Consider the following 21,353-nt stretch of genomic DNA (forward strand, 5'->3'; position numbering starts at 1 on the left):
TTACATGCTAGAGCTCTCACAGTCCACTTCCATTCCTTAGCAAATCAGTTTTCTATTCTTATAGTTAGAATCCATAAATTTCTCTTCAATTTTTCTCTCTTCTTCATTCCCTTTGTCTGTCCATTCTTAGCGTAGTCCCTTGCATGTAGTAAGCATTCAATGATTATTCCTTCAAATGACTTACTATGGACATACTTTTACTTCCATACCTTGTGCCTTTTCCTTTTTCTCCTTGTTTCTGCAGCAACTTTACTCATTCAGCCCAATCATAGCATTGCAATGATGTCCTAGGCACTACATTCTCATTCACCTTCTGGAGAGCCAGCTGCCAAATTAAGATACTGCTTTAGCTATCACTTTCAAAATCTCCAGTAGCTACTGCTAGTTTAGCTTTCAAACCTGAATACTATTTTTGGTGACTCTCTAACCTGAACATCCACAGCCTATTCAATACTTTTTTTTTTTTTTTTTTTTTTTTTAGCTCTAAATAGCTTATTTTCACCATGACTTTCTGCAACTAGGGTACAGGTTTAACTACACTTCTGAACTTTCTCTCATGTACTCCCTTGGCCTACAGGCTCTTCTCTCTTTCTTAAGTTATCCAAAATTCAATTGTAGTCTTTACTCTACCTTGCAGCATTCATTATTTAATTCTATATTATTCTTAATTCCCTTCTAATTTTCCTTTATTTCCTTCTAGTTATTCTGGTATGGTCAATCTCTATTTTATGTCAAATCCTTAAAGGTAAGGACAAAGTTTGATAACCATTTCTAAGCTTAAAATCATAAATAACAGGCATGTAAGGAATAGTTACTGATTTTATCAACGCTATATACTGATTTTGATGCATTAAGTCAGAAAACGTCAACGAAAAAAATTGAAAGCGAAGCAAAAAAATGACTTTTTCCTTCCAAGAAATCAATGCCAATGATAAACATTATATGTAAGTTACAGAAAATAGCAGGTGCATTAAGTTCAAGTCAACATGAATTTAAAAAAAAAAAAAAAAAACTCTTTAAGGAAATCAAGAAATTACTTCAATAGAGTTTACATTTCTTGTTCTTCCTGTTACCAATTATTCTAGTAAGCTTTCTTAAGTTGTAAAACAAGAAAGGTGAGGAACCTGAATATTCTTATAAGTAGTAGAAAACAATATAATTACATTTTACAAAAAACTAACTTAACAATTAGGAAAATTTGTTTCAAATTGTTCGTTTTTAAAATGTATGGGATTTAGCATTAAGTTAAAATATATTCACTTGAAGTGAGATGAACACATTTTGTTGTACATAACTGAGATTTTCATTAATGAAAAATGTTCTCCTTTTTTATCCATCTAAATCCCAACTGCTCAGCCTTGCCCATAGTAGGCACTCAAAATTTATTTCTTCAAATTATTTGTTATAAACACATTGTTACTTCCAAATCTTCTAACTTTTTTCTCCTTAGTCCTCCTTCTAATCATCCCTCCTTAGCAACCTGGTTTAAAATATTATGAATAATAATAATTACCATGCGTTAAATAAACATGTTCATTTTAAATGATTTCCTGGTGTTTTTTAGTTTGCTTGGGACATGGACTTACCATGTTTCCCTGAAAATAAGACCTAGCCAGACAATCAGCTCTAATGTGTCTTTTGTAGCAAAAATTAATATAAGACCCAGTCTTAAATTATATTATATTACATTATATTATATAAGACCCGGTCTTATATTATAGTAAAATAAGACTGGGTACTGTATTATATTTTATTATTATATTATTTATATGCGGTCTTATGGCAGAATAAGACAAGATCTTATATTAATTTTTGCTCCAAAAGATGCACTAGAGCTGATTGTCCAGCTAGGTCTTATTTTCAGGGAAACACAGTAATAAGGTCAAGGTAATAGGGATGGAGAGAGCCATAATCTATAAACGCAATAGCATCAGCTCATAGATAAAAAGGCAGTATTTTTCTACCTTGGGTAAAGTAACTTATCAGGTGACTTTTCAGCTTATTCTAAACCCTACATTCTGCTTTACATCAATTTCGTTAACTTCTTGTGCCTACAGATGGATGTCTGTGATAATATATCTTGATAAAATTAAACTAAATCAGAGTTCAAATTATTCCATAACAAATCTAATGCACAATTTTAATTATATATAAAAATATTAAATAGAGCCCATTAGATCAACACATTTAAGTATCACTGATTGGTTAATTCATTGAATAATTCTACTTGAGTATGACTTTTGGGGGGGAAAGACTGAGACATATAAATATTTACTCAAAATCTTGAGATATTGGAATTATACTTTAAAATTTGTTTTTAAAAGTAACATAAACATATCAATACTTACCATAAGGCTATGAGGATACATATTCTTCTATGAAAAACCATTTAAAAAATAATCAAAGAAAATGAAGAACAGAAATTAAGTAACTTTTGTAAGGTCTCTCTCTCTCTCATACACACACCACAAACAAGCATAGAGCTAGGAGAAGAAGAGATGCAATAAGCCCTTCTTGCCCTCAACCACTATTAACTGAATCAGTCTACAAATTTTTACTAATATCACTCTATGTAGAAGATAGTGTGCAGCATAAATGATATCTCTGAGATTTTTAAACCCAATAAATAACATTTTTTGAATATGCTGTTTATTGGAAAACTTTTATTCGTACGTATATATTTATTAGGTAAAGATATGTGATCATTAACATTGGTTAAGAAGCAGTACCCCCCATGTTTCATTTTGTGCCCTCAATTACAAGTTATTTGCTCTCCTAACACTGCAAACCTTATAAATGTGGTAGAAGTACCCACCTGATATTTTGTAATAGACAAGAAAATGTATACATTTCTGGCGGCAATGTTTAAAATCTAGCACATTGATAAAGCATGTAATATATGCTGTTTTTATTACAACAGTTGCTGTTAAGCTGTTAAGCCCATGTCTTAAGAGAAGGGAAGGGATGAATTACCCAAGGTAGTGTGGTCAATATCTGTCTTAAGCAACTGTTGTAAAGTATTTTGAATTATTGTACAAATACAGTTCAAGAGTGAGGCTTCAGTTCACCTTTCAAAATATTCTGGTGTAGCTTTTAAGACAAATCTAAATAAACTCTTTACTTTAAAAATTTATTTTGTTATAAATTCAAAAATGTGGCAACAAAAAAGAAAAAAATGTCTCATCCACAAACCCACCAGTATCGCTCATTAATGTTTTTCTTTTTTGCATATTCCACCAGTTCTTATCCATGTGTTTTACTCTTTTTATTTAAAAAAATTTATAAAATTTTTAATAAATTTTCCATCCTGTTACCTCACATAATTATTATTTTTAAAATATACATATCAATATAATGAATAAATATACTAAATTTTAATTTATCTCTCCATTTTCTTTTAAATACTTAGGTTTTCTGTTACTTTTATTTAAATTAAAGTTTATTGGGGTGACAATTGTTAGTAAAGTTACACAGATTTCAGGTGTACAATTCTGTAATACATCGTCCATATATCACATTGTGTGTTCACCACCGAGAGACAGTTCTTCCATCACCATATATTTGATCCTGTTTGCCTTCATCTACCACCCTCCTCCCCCATTACCTCTGGTAACCACTAAACTATTGTCTGTGTCTATGAATTTTTGTTTCTTCATTTGTTTGTCTTGTTCTTTTGTTGTTTTCAGTTTTATATACAACATATCAGTGAAATCATACGGTTCTCTACTTTTTCTGTCTGACTTATTTCGCTTAGAAATAATCTCAAGATCCATCCATGTTGTCACAAATGGTACTATTTCATCTTTTCTTATGGCTGAATAGTATTCCATTGTGTGTGTGTGTGTGTGTGTGTGTGTGTGTGTGTGTATATATATATATATATCACATCACAACTTCTTTATCCATTCATCTATTGAAGGACACTTTGGTTGTTTCCATGTCTTGGCCACTGTAAATAAGGCTGCAATGAACATCGGAGCACATATATCTTTACAGATTAATGTTTTCAGATTTATGGGGTAGATACCCAAGAGCGGGATTGCTGGGTCATATGGTAATTCTACTCTTAATTTTTTGAGGAACCTCCACACTGCCTTCCATAGTGGCTGCACCAGTCTGCATGCCCACCAACAGTGTATGTGGGCTCCTTTTTCTCCACAGCCTGTCCAACACTTGTTATTATTTGTCTTGTTGATGATAGCCATTCTGACTGGGGTGAGGTGATAGCTCATTGTGGTTTTTATTTGCTTTTCTTTGATGATTAGTGATATTGAGCATCTTTTCACATGTCTGTTGGCCATCTGTATGCCCTCTTTGGTGAAATGTCTATTCAGGTCCTCTGCCCATTTTTTAATTGGATTGTTTGTTTTTTGTTGTTAAGTTGTATGGATTCCTTATATATTTTGGATATTAGCCCCTTATCAAAGGCGTTGTTTGCAAAAATTTCCAACATAGTTAAAATGACCATATTACCCAAAGCAATATACAGATTTAATGCAATCCCCATCAAAATCCCAATGGCATTTTTTAAAGAAATAGAACAAAAAGTTATCACATTTGTATGGAACCACAAAAGACCCTGAATAGCCAAAGCAATCTTAAGGAAAAAGAACAATAATGGAGGTATCACACTCGCTGACTTCAGCTTTGTACTACAGGGCAATGATGATCAAAACAGCATGGGGTTGGCAGAAAAACAGACACTCAAACCAATGGAATAGAATTGAGAACCCAGAAATAAACCCACATAAATATGGACAGATAATTTTCAACAAAGGAGCCAAAAGCATACGATGGAGAAAAGACAGCCTCTTCAATAAATGGTGCTGGGAGAACTGGGAAGCCATGTGCAAAAGAATGAAACTGGACTGCTACCTGTCACCATGTACCAAAATTAACACAAAATGGATCAAAGACCTGAACATAAGACCTGAAATAATAAACTGCATAGAAAAAAACATAGGTACTAAACTTATAGACTTTGGGTTCAAAAAGGATTTTATGAATTTGACTTCAAAAGCAAGGGAAGTAAAAGCTAAAATAAATGAATGGGACTATATTAAACTAAAAAGCTCCTGCACAGAAAAAGAAACCACTGACAAATTGAAGAGGCAACCAACTAAATGGGAGAAGATTTTCACTTTTTTTATTTAACTAAAACTTTATTATTTATGCCTTTCCCCCAAGCTACAAGCACTCTTGTTATGAAATTACATTGTACATACACAACTACAACAGTTTATGTTTACTCAAAAATGTACAATCACTTTAAAAATAAATAACTTTCTATTTCATAGTTTAATTGGCTCTAAATAGTTTTTCCTTGGGTCAAAACAAGTATTTTGTGTTCTTTAAGAAACTGATATAGATAAATGAACTGCTACATATTCAGTAAAACTTTGAGGAAACCTAAAGATGAAGCTTTTGGGTTTTTCTAAAATGCAGCACAGATAGGCACCTAATCACTGTTCATATAGTAAAGGTGTGGAATGGTAGAGATAGATACAATTCTTTGTAAGCCATAGGGTATTCTAAATGGAAGAAAACATGCCACTAACAATTGTTTAACGGAAAGAAGAACCAAAGTCAAGAAAAATGTTGAGTCTCTACTCTTAAGAAGAGAGAAATGTTATACAACACAAAAATGAGACTAGAAATTTGAAAAACACTGATTTTAATGTTTTAAAAGACAGACAAAAAAAATGATAGGCAGAGGAGTCTAGACCAATTAGAACTGAGACAGTTGTAACAAAAAGAACACAATACAATGGTTTGAACTCATAAAGGAAATGACTAATGAAAACACAATTTCATAAGTCTTCATGTTTATAATAATACATTAATGCACAAAATATCAAAAATATGAAGTATGACTCTCCCCCCTTAGGTTTATAATAGGTGATCAAAACTCTGTTTAATACATTTACTTTTATAAGCCTTCACATGTTGTACAAGTACATACATGCTAGTATTTTACCATGAGAATTGGAGTTTTCATCTCAAACTAGTGACTTGCATTTTCACCCACAGCTATATACATTTCATTTCCATTATAAAACAATTAAAACCTTTCAAGTGATAAATTTTAATCAATATATTACATTAAAAGAATCTTGATTTTTAAAATGAATCTTTGATACTGCAGCATGATGGCTTTGGTTGAAGCATAATATGGCAACTACATTGTAATTTTTACTCTAATTCACAGCTGTAGGAAAGATATAAAGAATATATTAAACTTTGATTTTAAAAATATAACCAAGATGAGACTACATAGTTATAAGCAGTAAAATACTAGAAAACAGTGAATGAATAAATAAGATGATTTCTTCATCAGTGGCCATTCATTATTTTGTTTTTAGGAACATGGAAGAAATTGTCTTCTTTGGGTTTCAAATGTTTTGGTAAATCTAGTCATTTCTTCGCTTCCTCAATATCACCTTAAATTGCTGAAATAAGTGAAGAATCGAAGTTCCTTTCTGGTCTGAGGTAGCCAACCATGGCCACACTGAGGATTTCCCCATAGCAGTTCTGTTTGCAAGTGGGCATGATGTGAGTTTCCATGGACTTCTTTGTATTCTTGTAGTATGGGTTCCACCCTATGCTCACCACCATCCACGGACATCTCCACTTCCAACACTGGCCCAACCATAATAAATGCCAGTGGATACATCAGCTGGAAGATTATCTACTACTTGCTCAGGAAATTTAGTTGTGAGGATGCCCAGCTGCTTGGGACCAAGAACAAAGGCCCACACCACTTGGCCCCTGGCCCCAGCAAAAGTAGGGCTGGTGCTTCATGACGCTGTCCGCTGGGGGTGTGGGCTGTGGTCTGGTCAACTGGTCAGGTGGAGCTGGCAATGAGTCTGTGCCCGACCCCCCGGACCAGCGCAGGGACAATGACGGGCACTCCATCCGCACCGCCAGTGCGTGCACAATGCCCTGGCAGGCCCCTCACACTGCGGACGCTACAGAAACTGCTGGGCGGCTCAGAGGCTGCATCTCTGCCTCAGGAACCGCATTTTATGACTTTTTTAATCAATAGAATTACCATAAACATCTTTCTTTATATACAGCTCGTTTCAACTTTATATTAGTTTCTAGTACAAATTCTTGAAATTGCAATAACTATTTCCAAGGATTAAAAATATCATCTCCGCACTGGGAACTAACTCATATACTAACAATAAACTAATTCCTTTCCAGCAAGTGTGGTAACAGTGTATATACCCTCCATTACTTAGCATGCCTATGGCTTTTTTTTTCTTTTCAATTTTTGTTGCTGTTGTTTTGTTTTATTTTCTGAGAATTAAAAGGTAAAAATGAAGCTGGGGATCTGTCCAGTTAATTTATTTCTGCTGTTTCAATACACGTTTAGCACAATAATGTAGCTCATTTTACTCTGAAATATCCTCAAACCACAAATAATGGAGGCACTGTGTTGACACACCAGATTGTCTAGTAGAACCCAGTCACTGGATCTATACTACATGGGTTCAAATCCCACCTCAATCATTTATAAGTTATGCAATCCCAAGGAAGCTTTTTTACTTAGGTCTCAGTGACACCTTTTATAATGGACACTGAAAAACAGAGCAAACAAAATGGTGAGAATTCTGGGAAATGCATTGTAAGGGACAGTTGAGCAAAGAAGCACTATTCAGTCTGGAGAAAAGATAACATGGTGGGGACATGATTACTGACTTCAAATACCTGAAGAGCTGTCATGTAGGAGTATATAAACTCCATTTCATGCCAGAGGAGGGAATAGATGGAATTCGGGGCTATTTCAAAGTAAAATAAGCTACATTATCCTGCTCAACAAATTTTGAAACAGCAGAAAGAAACTAACTGGAAAGATCTCCAGCTTCATTTTCACCTCTGGAATTCTCAGAAAAATCAAACAAGGAGGCGGTTTTCAGCTTTGTAGAAGGATGGGCTTTGTAATAATTACAGCTTGTCAGTGGTAGACCCGATTTCCACTGGGGTAGCAAGGTGGAGGGCTTCTAGCTATAGCCAAATGCCCAGCTACACTAGATGGTAAAAGTTAAATGCTGAAGTCTAGACAGGAAAGCAGGGATGGGGAACTGGAATTTGGGGACGCTGCTAAAAGATAACAGGGCTGTGCCTCGAGGGAGGGTTGCTTGAGATCCTAGGCAGGGCACTGGCAGGAGTGAGGCTGGCATCTTTCTAAACCAAGGCTAGAAAATTGCTGAAAAATGGGATCTAGAGATTGGTTCATAAATAAAAAAGAAGACAATATTTGTGAAAGTTTGGAAGTGACCTACCAAAGCAATCATTCTCAAGAACTGATTCATCTTAGATAATAATTCCTGAGATTGTTTCTCTATGGTATGACTTTATAACTCTGTTTTGAAGCTATTAAAATAAGGGGATTATTTTCCCCTCCAGAAGTGTATACACTATTCATCTCATTAAAATTAGACACATTTTTTTAAATTCAAATTTATCCCTTACATTACTCTGTTTTACAGAACTTAATTAATCTGAGAAGCAGACAGTAGAGAGCTCTGTTTCAGAGGGGTTTCTGTTGAATCTCATATTGTATATCTCAAGGCCACCATGAGTATTTCAATGGAGGCTATTAATAAGAGTCAAACATAGGATTGGCTGTAAGAAACCTACAGAAGTCGTCCCATAATTATTATTTCTTTAAAGTTAAATCCCAGTAAGAGAAGAGCTTTTTCCCTTATTTGTTTTTTGTTTAGTTCTGGGTTCAGCTGAGTGGTGGTCTCTTGTTTAAACTGTGTTTAAATTCCACTTCATTCTGAGTTTTGTTTGAAAACTTACAGGTGGAAAATCCATGGATATTTATGCTCCAGGATCACTGGCTTTAAAAAAAAAAAAAAAAAGATCGTAATGTGACAGCCAAATATTTGGGAAAACTACCAATTGTAAAAGTCCAGTCTTTTATGCTTAGGCCACACCAAGTTCTTACTGCTGGCTCAGCTCAGGCTTCCGCAACCAGTGACTTGGCTTTACTCCTTTCCCTCCTCCATTTATTACTTTCCTCAACAAGAAGGATATTCATAACTGTGTGGATTGAGTAGGTTCCCAAGAGTGTCGATTCAGTATCCGTATTATCAAAGCCTGTCAGAAGATAAGGTATCATCAAGTACTTCCCCTTCTCCCTGGTGCTCAGTAACCCTTTCACTGAGTAGGGAAAAAGTAGGAAGGCTTTGCGAAAAGTTCTTCAGAGTAAAAAAATAGCATATTTTAGAAGGCAAAAGAAAGAGCAAACTAGTAGTAGACTACTTGAATTCTAATTCATTTAATTTTATTTCATCCAATTTATTTATTTCTGGTTTTGTCGATAATTGCATGAACTTGAAAAACATCACTGAACCCTTATGTGTATCAGTTTTCTCAAATATGAAAAGATAATATTACTACTTCATCAGCCATGCAGTGATTGCATTTGGCTCCCTAAATGTGAACTTCTTTCTTCTAGGTAAGAAATTCCCACAACAGTAATGAATCTTAGTGGTAAGCTAGTCACTCAACACCAGGAGGCCAAAAAGGCCCTGGTGCCTTTGGCAGCTGGGGCACCAGGGTGGGGGACCACGACTTAAACTTGCATAATCCAGTCTTGCCTAGACCTTTGAATTTACAGTGACAGAGAGAATTCATTTGGTCAGTGGCTGTAGTGACATCCCGAGTTCAAGAGCATCAGAGGTAGTTGCAGGGCTGCTGATGCCTACCCGATGTTGGCCATAGAGGGGTGCCACCTGCAGGGTCCAGTGTCCAGCAGTGGCTGCAGTGCCATTCCCCGAGACCATTACCAAGCAGAAGCTTTGTTTCTAGAAGCCTAGGTTCTTTGGTTCATGTTCACATTTCTGAGCCTTGTAGTACCACTTTCCCCAAAATTATGGAAGCTATCCAATATCTTTTTATTTCCTTTTTTGTTCAATTCAACCAAATTCAGTTTCTGTTACTTACTACTAGGAAAATTGAATAATATACCTGGCTACCTTCCAAAGCTGTTGTGACATCTGGCTGAGTTGTTTCAAGGGAAATTCCTTGGGAAAGGATAAAATGTGATCTAATTTCATGTAATGAATATTTACTGAGGTCTTTATAGAGTTAAAGGATGAGCAAGACTCAGGCTGGGTGGGTGGTCAAGATGCTTTCAAAAGAGTGAAGAGCACAAGACATACAGTAAGAGTGGTTTCATAAGAGAAATACAAGCAAAGATGTAAGGTACAGGGGGTAGAGTGTAGTGAAAGACAGTCAAAAGATGCATAGCTTGCACTAAGGTGAGTAGGTGAACAGAGTCCATGGGGAGGAGGTATTTGACATCATCCTTAAAAATTGAATTGGAACTTAAGGTAGGATACAGATACTGGCCTGGCAGTGGGAGTCAGAGATCATTTTTCCTTTCCAGCTCCACTCTTAACTCAAACTCCTTGGTTCAGTTTCCTAACCTATGAAATGAAGAAGTTACAGTAAATGGTTTGTAAGGTTCCTACAGTCCTTAAATTTCTGATTGATTCCCATGGGCAGATAGGGAGAGCATTGCAGGTAGAAAGAGAACAGTGAAGTAAAAAGTCAAGGCAAAAATTTTAGATGAGCAAAGATTTGGAAGCAAGGCAGCAAGTTAAATCTCAAAACACTGTGTAGTTTAGCATGGAGTATAAAGATAAAGAGATTGTGTTTCATTTTGATAGGCCGTGGAAAGCCAGAAAAGATTTTAGCAAAACTGTATGATAAAAGATGGTCTTCTTCTTTTTTTTTTTTTTTTACATCTACAGCAATGCATAGGATGGCCAATGCAACAGCAATGGCAATAGGGCTAGGATTTGAAGAAACCTAAATGAAAAATAATGGTGAACTAGGATGATGAAAACAATGGAAAGAGAGGACAATGGTGAATGAAGTTCTGGAGATAGATTCCCTCCAACTTAATGATTGATTGTAGAGAATGAGGTGAGTTGTGGTCAATACAACTTGTAGGGTAAAAGTCACCCTATAGGAGGTTTATAAATCTGGTGAGAAATTTGAAATTGCATATATAGATGATTCAGAGAGATGCATAGTTTGAAGGGGTATTGCAATTAATGGAGAATTTCTATAAAATAGGAAAAATTAAGCAAGATTTTAACCAAAAACTGAAGCAACTAGGAAGACTGGAAATACAGGCAAGAGAGGAAAACTAATAAAACAGTTAATATATATATATATATATATATATATATATATATATATATATATATATATATATGTGTGTGTGTAATTAGCATATTATTTATTATAATAATAATCAAATATTTCAGTCTTTCACTAATAAGATACTAAGAAATAAGTCCAGGAAACAAGATAAGGAGAACCAAAGAGAAACTAAGAGTTTGCCATCTTCACTTACTAAAAATGTGGAATGTAGCTCAATAGGTAGAAGATAGATAGATAGATGGATAGATAGATAGATGCTAGGTAGATAGATATAACTATATGTTTACAGATATAGAAAGGTATTTGAAAATAATGGCCATTCTTCATTTTCACTTTGCATATATACATATATGTCAACACATATACATTTTATTGTTTCATATTTACAGTATCTTTATGAAAATAGTCAAGGCAATATTTTCACCTTCTCTACTTTTCCCGTCACAGTTTTAGAGATGCAGACATTGACTTGTCCTAGCTCCAAGCAATCAAGTGGGAAAGCCAGCTTCAAAACAACCGGCTCCTAGCCCAGTGTTCTCTCTTCTTCCCCATAGTAGATGCCCATCTGAACACAGCTTTGTCTGGAAAATCTGGATGTTTGTGGTGCTATGTGTATCACCTAGTACTAGATCCATCTTGAAAATTCACCTATCCTCTTAGTGAACTTTTATTTAACCTTATATTGCTACATTTTCATTTTAGTTTTCTTGTTGGTTAAAAAATTTGTTTCTTAGTGAGGTATGTACGTGCCCACATCCAATTCATACAAATGTTCCATATATTTTAAAAAGACATAACTGATTCATTGGCAAAGGTCATTAGCTCTGAGTTCAGTTTTCTCACCTACTAGTAGTGACACATTTCTTTTTATTAACAGTCAGCTCTCTGGAAAGAATGAGAACTACTGCCTCTGACCACAGAGCATGAGGAAGCCGAATGTCAGGTCATCCATAAATATGATCTTATGGCACCAAACACCAAAACCAAAATGGTACAAAAGAGGCATTTGTCCATTAAGACTGAGTCCCTTGGTTTACAGTTAAGGAGACACTAGTTGCAAAGCAAAGAGAATTGCTGCAAGTCACATAGTGGACGTCAGAGCCAAGGCTGGAACCCTACTCTTGGTCAATTAGTCCAGGGATGTTTACTCTTTTAGCACTGCTAAAAAATCAGCAAATTTGGTTTTTATAGGCAAGCTGTGGTTTTAAACCAATCAAAGAATAAAATTCTGTTGAGAACTATCAAAAATGCTTGGTACGGAGCTTTAATCATTCATCTGTAAGTATTTTTAAGGTGCCCATGAGGCAATCTCCTCTATTGGAGTCTTATGAACCAGTAGAGAGATATCAGAAAAGTGAAATAAATTCCGTAATGACACTGTGACATTCAAAATTAAACCAGATATATCTTTAGCTTCCGTCTGACTTTAGCGTCCCAGACCTTGCCATCTAATTTCTAACTGAATGTCTTGCATCCATCTTAAATTCATCATATTACCTCCTTTATCTGAAGAAACAAGTTTTCTGGTGCATGACCTTAGGTAAGAGATGATTCAAGTTTTAACCATCAGTAATTTTAGTTGACTCCAGGAGATATTTTGGTGTGTTTCTCATATACTAAACAAATTTACAAATTTATTTTATAAGGATATTTTGCCCAGATTTACATTCAAGAAGTGTTAAAAGGCTTAAGAAAGGAAGAATTGAAATTTAAGCTGAGACTTACAAAATTACAAGTTTGCCAACTTATTTTACTCCTTATGATATTGGAAATGTTGGCCATAAAACAATAGTTTCTTGCTAATTTAAGTATAAAAACTTTTAACACTGAGGTGTTTATCCAAAAGAGAGATCATCATCAATAATATTTACTTTCAGATGAGATTTAACATTTCACTGTTTTGTCAGTAATCATAATGTGAAATGTTTTTAAGGATATACCAATATGTGTTAACTTCTATGTGATTTAAAAAAACAATAACAAATAACTAGAACATATATCCTCCCAAAATTGTAATTCCTAAGAATCATTCCATCATTTCAATCAAGGAAGTCAAAAAATATTATAGTGTATTGATTTCCTTTAAGAAAAACAGTGTGGACTTTTATTCTAACTGTAAAACAAAATATTGAACTCTGTCCTTCAGGCATACTCCCATAATTCAAATGCTGATCTGATTTATCATTGCTTGCAAGTCAAACAAAGTTGGACTTTGAAAGGAAGAAAGGAAAATCCCTGAGCCCGTTGGGAAGCATCAGGGGTCAGGCTGTTGGTCTGGTTCTGGTCAGAACATACCCAGAATCACAATGCTGGAAGAAGGGCCACTTTGCTTTCAATTGACACCTTTCAATCAAAGCACATAACCAGAATTTGAAATATCATATATAAAGAGTCATATTCTGAAACTGATGTTCTATTTCACTTGGCATCTTCTTGTTTTATTTGTGAAAAGGAAAAACAGAAATTTTCCTTGTCACTACAATTCGAATTCTGTATGAAATAATAAATAAGTATAACAAATTATAGAATAAAAATGCCAAAGCAACTTGGAAATTGGTGAAGAGTTGGCTGGAGATTTTATCACATGTTGAAAATAATGTCACATTCATTCTATGTTCCCGAGTGTTTATTTTGTACTACATTGTGAAACGTATTCATCAATTGTAAGGAGAGCTAAAAGCTCCCCAAAAGTACAAGTACAATCTCCCTCCCTCCCTCCCCCGCTCCCCCTCCCTCCCCCCTCCCTCCCCCCCTCCCTCCCTCCCTCCCTCCCTCCCTCTCTCTCTCTCCTTTTTGAAAGATTTCGAACTTTCCATCTCTTGACTCCCAGGGGCAGATTCTGCACAGTGGCCTTCCTGGAGCAGAAACTAACATCTCCCAGCAATGCTTATGTACAAAGTTTGTGCTGTGGCCTGGAAAACAGCTCTGAGTGTGTCAGGCATAGATCAAAATCTTGGACTGAGCTCAGACTAAAGTCACTACAGGATTAAAAGGATAAATGCTTCTTACTGAAATGTGCCCACATATGCATCTTATATCTTCAATTTAGACTGAAATTTAAAAGGGCCTAACAGTTTCTTTCTTACACTCCTTTCTTTCCCGAATCTAAAATATCTTTAAGCAGGAAACAGACAGTATGGCCATTATTCCAATTAATAATCTGATTATTATTTTTGGAGAGAAAAGAACATTACCCCAAATTAAACATTTTGGCCAGTCAGTATAAGCAAGACTGCTTAACTAATCTGAAAATGGTTGGGTTTTAATAGTGAGGGGTTTTCTGAAGGATGGGGGTAGTTAGAAAACCTCTCAGAAAGGGAATCTACACACTTCTAAAACCGGGCAAACACAAGGGGGCAGGAAGAGCTCAAACTCTGACTTCAAAACGGGCTGACTGAAATGGGAGCTAACCTATTTTAGTTCGCCCTCCGGATATTTATCAGTTCTCTTGGCATGCAAAGAAATGTGAGACTGACAAGTGGGTTTAGTTTGTACTTGGTCTAATTACTGCGAGGACAACGGGAACGTCTCTAATAACAGCTACATTAGCGACAGCTTTGGAAGAGCCTGGGGCTACATTACCTAAAATTTACTCTCTGGTGCTAGTCTCGCGATTCCGATCAGACTGCATTTCTCACGCATTCCAAATGCCCCCGTTTAACTTTTACTCTGTGAACTTTGTTTGCAAAGGAGGGGCTTATTAAAAACTCACCACTCCAAGGACTGTGCCCACTGTAATTTACCAGAAGACAGCAGCGTGTGTGGGAGGGGGCGCTCAATCTGCTCTAAAAATCGCTTTTAATTTCAGCTGTCCTTCGTTTTCAAATATGCCCCCGAGTTTCTCCCTAAACTGCAAAATGCTCTGGGTTTCGATTCAAACTCAAGCGGCATTGCGTGTAACTTTCCTCTCGGGTTTGCAAGTTTCGGTGAGAACCCCTGCGCGGGATGCCACTGAATTTGGGGGACGGGAACTTTTTTAAATGGGTAATTCTATATGGAAGGCAGCTGAAGAAGTGAATCTAGCCCAGCAGCTAACCTCCCAGAGAGCGGCGGCAGCCTAGTAGCCTCGGGTGGAGCGCGAACAAGGGTGGGCAGCTCCAGGCCACTCTTCCCCTCACTTCCAAGACAACTTGTTGCAGCTTCTATCTCCTCCCCTTACCCGCGCTTTCCCCGCCTCCGCCTCTAGGAGCTGATTGGCAGAAATCACTATCCAACCCTCGACTCCAGACCTCCTCCGGGGACCTACGATTGGTCTCCTGGAAGGATTGGGGGTACAAGGGGAGGGATTTCCCTCAAAGCTCAGGGTCCCGGGACCTGGGAAGGAGGAGGGGAGCCACTGATTTCTCCGCGCGACTAAGCCGGGAGCCGCAGAGCGGGACCGGCCGTGAGGGCTTGTCCTCCTCCGCTGTGGCTCCAGTCCGGGCCGTACTACAAAGCTTTCCCATCCTTTTGGCCCAGCGTCGGTTACAGTAGAACCCTGCAGGCAGCGTGCGGAGTTCCTGGCACTTCTCCGAGGGGTCTCTTGTTCCCTGCCCAGAAACTGACTGCGCACTCTCAGGCTGACCTGTCCAAGCTCTAACACCTGGACCATGCACGCAACCAAGGACCTTGGGATAGCCTCCCGCGCGCGCCGGATAGCCAGCTGCGCCGCTTTTCAGCCGATGCCTTCGCCGTCGGCCGGGCTGGTAGTGCTGCTGCTTCTGCTGTCACTGGTAAGCCGCATTTCGGCACAGTCCGATGCCCCCGGCCGGGCATTGCTGTCCCCGGATCTTGCGGGGGTTGCAGGGGTCCTGGCCGAGGACGCTATCGTGATAGCGAACCGTGGGCTCCGGGTGCCCTTTGGCCGTGAGGTCTGGCTGGATCCGCTGCACGACCTGGTGCTACAGGTGCAGCCGGGAGACCGCTGCGTGGTGGCCGTGCTAGACAACGACGCGCTGGCCCAGCGACCCGGCCGCCTGAGTCCCAAGCGCTTCCCGTGCGACTTTGGCCCTGGAGAGGTGAGCTACTCGCACCTGGGCGCGCGCAGCCCGTCGCGAGATCGCGTCCCGCTGCAGCTGCGCTACGACACGCAGGGAGGGGCGGCAGTGCTCCCCTTGGTGCTGGAGGTGGAGGTAGTCTTCACTCAGCTGGAAGTTGTGACTCGGAACTTGCCCCTGGTTGTGGAGGAGCTGCTGGGAACCAGCAATGCCCTGGATGCTCGGAGCCTGGAGTTCGCCTACCAGCCCGAGACCGAGGAGTGTCGCGTGGGCATCCTGTCAGGCTTGGGTGCTCTGCCTCGTTATGGGGAACTCCTCCACTACCCGCAGGTCCCAGGCCCAGCCAGCGAGGGGGGCGCCCAGGAGCCTCTCCTGATGGACTGCAAAGCTTTCCAGGAGCTAGGCGTGCGCTACCGCCACACAGCCCCCAGTCGCTCACCAAACAGGGACTGGGTGCCTATGGTGGTGGAGCTGCGCTCCCGAGGGTCTCCTGTGGGCAGCCCTGCTTTGAAACACGAGCACTTCCAGGTGCTGGTGAGAATCCGAGGAGGGGTCGAGAACACCGCACCCAAACCCAGTTTTGTGGCCATGATGATGATGGAGGTGGACCAGTTTGTACTGACCGCCCTGACCCCAGACATGTTGGCAGCGGAGGATGCTGAGTCTACGCCTGACTTGTTGATCTTCAACCTCACCTCTCCGTTCCAGCCTGGCCAGGGCTACCTAGTGAGCACTGATGATCGCAGTCTGCCCCTCTCCTCCTTTACTCAGAGAGATCTGCGCCTGCTGAAGATTGCCTACCAGCCACCCTCTGAGGACTCTGACGAGGAGCGTCTCTTTGAACTGGAGCTGGAGGTAGTGGACCCGGAAGGAGCAGCCTCAGATCCTTTTGCTTTTATGGTGGTGGTGAAGCCCATGAACACCCTGGCTCCCGTGGTCACCCGGAACACTGGTCTCATTCTCTATGAGGGCCAGTCTCGGCCCCTCACAGGCCCTGCAGGCAGTGGACCACAAAATTTGGTCATCAGCGATGAGGATGACCTAGAGGCAGTGCAGCTGGAGGTGGTGGCTGGGCTCCGACATGGTCACCTTGTCCTTCTGGGTGGCTCCATTGGCAAATCTGCCCCTAAGACCTTCACGGTAGCTGAACTAGCAGCCGGCCAAGTGATCTACCATCATGATGACAAAGACGGCTCACTGAGTGACAACCTGGTGCTTCGAATGGAGGATGGAGGACACAGGCACCAGGTGCAGTTCCTGTTCCCTATCACCTTAGTGCCGGTGGATGACCAGCCACCAGTCCTCAATGCCAACACAGGGCTGATGCTGGCAGAGGGTGAAACAGTGCCCATCCTACCCTTTGCTCTAAGTGCAACTGACATGGACTCAGATGACTCTCTGTTGCTGTTTGTGCTGGAGTCTCCCTCAACTACAGGGCATCTGCTTCTCCGTCAAGCGCATCCTCCCCATGACGTGGAGGAGCTTATCCGGAGCCCTTGGAGGAAACAGGGAGCATTCTATGAGAAAATGGTGACAGAATGGCGGCAGGAGGACATAATGGAGGGGAGGCTGTTCTATAAGCACTCTGGCCCCCACAGTCCCAGGCCAGTGATGGATCAGTTCACATTTCGAGTCCAGGATAACCATGACCCCCCTAATCAGTCGGGGCTGCAGAGGTTTGTGATCCGCATCCATCCCGTGGATCGCCTCCCTCCAGAGTTGGGCAGTGGCTGTCCCCTTCGGATGGTAGTGCAGGAATCCCAGCTCACACCGCTGAGGAAGAAGTGGCTGCGCTACACTGACCTGGACACAGATGACCGAGAACTACGTTACACCGTGACTCAGCCTCCAATGGACACAGATGAAAACCACTCACCAACCCCATTGGGCACCTTGGTCCTGACTGACAACCCTTCCATCGTGGTGGCCCATTTTACCCAAGCCCAGATCAACCACCATAAAATTGCTTACAGACCCCCAGATCAAGAACTGGGAGTGGCTGCCCGAGTGGCCCAGTTCCAATTCCAGGTGGAGGACCGAGCTGGGAATGTAGCTCCAGGCACCTTCACCTTTTACTTGCAGCCAGAAGACAACCAGCCACCTGAGATCCTCAACACTGGCTTCACTATTCAGGAGAAGGGACACCACATCCTGAGTGAGTCTGAGTTACGTGTGAGTGATGTAGACACTGATGTAGCCCACATCTCATTTACTCTAACACAGGCACCCAAACATGGTCACATGAGGGTGTCTGGACAGATCCTGCGTGTAGGTGGGATTTTCCACTTGGAGGACATTAAACAGGGTCGGATTTCCTATGAACATAACGGGGATGAGTCCTTGACTGATAGCTGCTCCTTGGAGGTCAGCGACAGACACCATGTGGTGCCCATCACTCTCAGAGTGAATGTCCGGCCAGTGGATGATGAGGTGCCCATGCTGAGCCTTCCTACAGGCACTCTGGGGTCCTATCTAGACGTTTTAGAAAATGGGGCTACAGAAATCACTGCTAACGTTATCAAGGGGACTGATGAGGACACTGATGATTTGATGTTGACTTTCCTCTTGGAAGATCCACCCTTATATGGAGAAATCCTAGTCAATGGAGTTCCAGCAGAGCAGTTTACCCAAAGAGACATCCTGGAGGGCTCTGTGGTTTATGCCCACACCAGTGGTGAGATAGGCCTGTTGCCCAAAGAGGACTCTTTTAACCTGAGTCTGTCAGATATGTCTCAAGAATGGAGAATAGGTGGCAATTCTATTAAAGGAGTTACTGTGTGGGTGACCATCCTTCCTGTTGACAGCCAAGCCCCAGAAATTTCTGTAGGTGAACAGTTTGTAGTAATGGAAGGTGATAAAAGTGTCATAACCTCAATGCATATAAGTGCTGAAGATATTGATTCCCTAAATGATGACATCTTGTGCACTATAGTTATTCAGCCTACCTCAGGTTATGTTGAAAACATTTCTCCAGCACCAGGCTCTGAAAAATCAAGAGCAGGAATTGCCATAAGTGCCTTCACCCTGAAAGATCTCAGACAGGGTCATATTAACTATGTCCAGAGTGTCCATAAAGGGGTGGAACCTGTGGAAGACAGATTTATATTTCGTTGTTCTGATGGCATTAACTTTTCAGAGAGACATTTTTTCCCCATTGTAATTGTTCCCACCAATGATGAACAGCCAGAAATATTTATGAGAGAATTTATGGTGATGGAAGGCATGAGTCTGGTGATTGACACACCCATTCTCAATGCTGCTGATGCTGACGTTCCCCCGGATGATCTAACTTTCACTCTTACCCAGTTTCCTACTCATGGTCATGTCATGAACCAGCTGATCAATGGCACAGTTTTTGTTGAAAGCTTCACTTTGGACCAGATCATAGAGAGTTCCAGCATTATTTATGAGCATGATGATTCTGAGACTCAGGAAGATAATTTTGTGATTAAACTAACAGATGGTAAGCACTCTGTGGAAAAGATGGTGCTCATTATGGTTATCCCTGTCGATGATGAGACCCCCAGAATGGCCATTAATAATGGACTAGAAATTGAAATTGGGGAAACCAAAATTATACACAACAAAATATTAATGGCAACTGACTTAGATTCTGAAGACAAATCCTTGGTTTATATTGTTCGTTATGGGCCAGGACATGGCTTATTACAGAGAAAAAAACCTACAGGTGCCTTTGAAAATATCACACTGGGCATGAATTTTACCCAGGATGAAGTAGACAGAAACTTAATTCAGTATGTCCATTTTGGGCAAGAGGGCATTCGGGATCTAATTAAATTTGATGTGACTGATGGAGTAAATGCCCTCATAGATCGCTACTTTTATGTATCTATCGGCAGCATTGACATTGTCTTCCCTGATGTGATAAGTAAAGGAGTGTCCCTGAAAGAAGGTGGTAAAGTCATCCTCACAACAGACCTACTAAGCACTAGTGACTTAAACAGTCCTGATGAAAACTTAGTTTTTACCATCACCAGGGCTCCCATGCGAGGTCTCTTAGAATGCACAGATCAACCTGGAGTGTCCATCACATCCTTCACTCAGCTCCAACTGGCTGGTAACAAAATCTACTACATCCACACCGCCGATGATGAGGTAAAGATGGACAGTTTTGAGTTTCAAGTCACTGATGGACATAACCCTGTGTTCCGGACATTCCGTATCTCCATTAGTGATGTGGACAACAAAAAGCCAGTCGTCACCATCCATAACCTGGTTGTCAGCGAAGGTGAAAACAAGCTGATCACTCCCTTTGAACTCACTGTTGAAGACAGAGATACTCCTGACAAACTCCTAAAATTCACTGTCACACAGATGCCTGTTCATGGCCAACTCCTATTTAACAATACCAGACCTACGATGGTTTTTACCAAGCAAGACTTGAATGAAAACTTAATTAGCTACAGGCACGATGGCACGGAGTCAAGTGAAGACAGCTTCTCCTTCACGGTGACTGATGGTTCCCATACAGAGTTCTATGTTTTTCCTGATACAGTATTTGAAACAAGAAGACCCCAAGTGATGAAGATCCAGGTCTTAGCTGTTGACAATAGTGTCCCCCAAATTGCAGTGAACAAAGGGGCCTCTACACTTCGCAGTCTGTCCACTGGCCACTTAGGATTCATGATCACAAGCAAAATATTGAAAGTGGAGGACAGAGACAGCTTACATTTTTCTCTTAGGTTTATTGTTACAGAGGCCCCTCGACATGGATATCTCCTCCACCTGGGCAAAGGCAACCACAGTGTCACTCAGTTTACACAAGGTATGGTTCATTTTTCTTTCCTTATAACCACAGGGCATTCCACGTCTTATTTCCTGAGGACATGGCTCTCACTGAAAACTTCATTAAGTAGAGCGTCAAGTTAGAGTCCAAGAGAAGGGATGGAAAGGGAAATAAAAGGGAGGGGAGAATTCAAAGAGTCTCTTTCCTGGGAGAACGGCCTGCTTCTTGCCATGTGTCCCAGGGCAGTGACCTTCATTAGAGAGGGTCTCAATGTGTTTTGATTGCATCAAGGTTTGCGACTAAAGGAGCCAGACTTTGGTGAATTAAAATTGAAGCAGGCTTTCCAGCTCTGCTCCACTTGCCACAGCTACCCTCTGAGCACCCTGTTTTGTATGCTGCAGATAGTTTATGAAGCATTTTAGCACCATAGCGAGAGATAT

General features: G+C 40.3%; 1 protein-coding gene and 1 pseudogene across 1 annotated transcript in view; one reads left to right on the top strand and one right to left on the bottom strand.

The window, feature by feature from the left end:
• Positions 1 to 6,333: 6,333 nt before the first annotated feature.
• LOC109459230 (riboflavin kinase pseudogene) lies at positions 6,334 to 6,882 on the bottom strand (annotated as a pseudogene).
• An 8,617-nt stretch (positions 6,883 to 15,499) lies between these two features.
• Positions 15,500 to 21,353, top strand: part of FREM2 (FRAS1 related extracellular matrix 2) — a 166,859-nt gene continuing 161,005 nt past the window's right edge. The window contains exon 1 of the mRNA XM_019753570.3: positions 15,500 to 20,952. Coding sequence (XP_019609129.3) covers positions 15,780 to 20,952 — 5,173 coding nt within the window. The 5' untranslated portion in view covers positions 15,500 to 15,779. The remainder of the gene's footprint in view (positions 20,953 to 21,353) is intronic.

This window comes from Rhinolophus sinicus, chromosome 16, assembly GCF_057876585.1.
Source record: "Rhinolophus sinicus isolate RSI-liver-muscle chromosome 16, RSI-T2T, whole genome shotgun sequence".
In the NCBI taxonomy this organism is placed as follows: domain Eukaryota; kingdom Metazoa; phylum Chordata; class Mammalia; order Chiroptera; family Rhinolophidae; genus Rhinolophus; species Rhinolophus sinicus.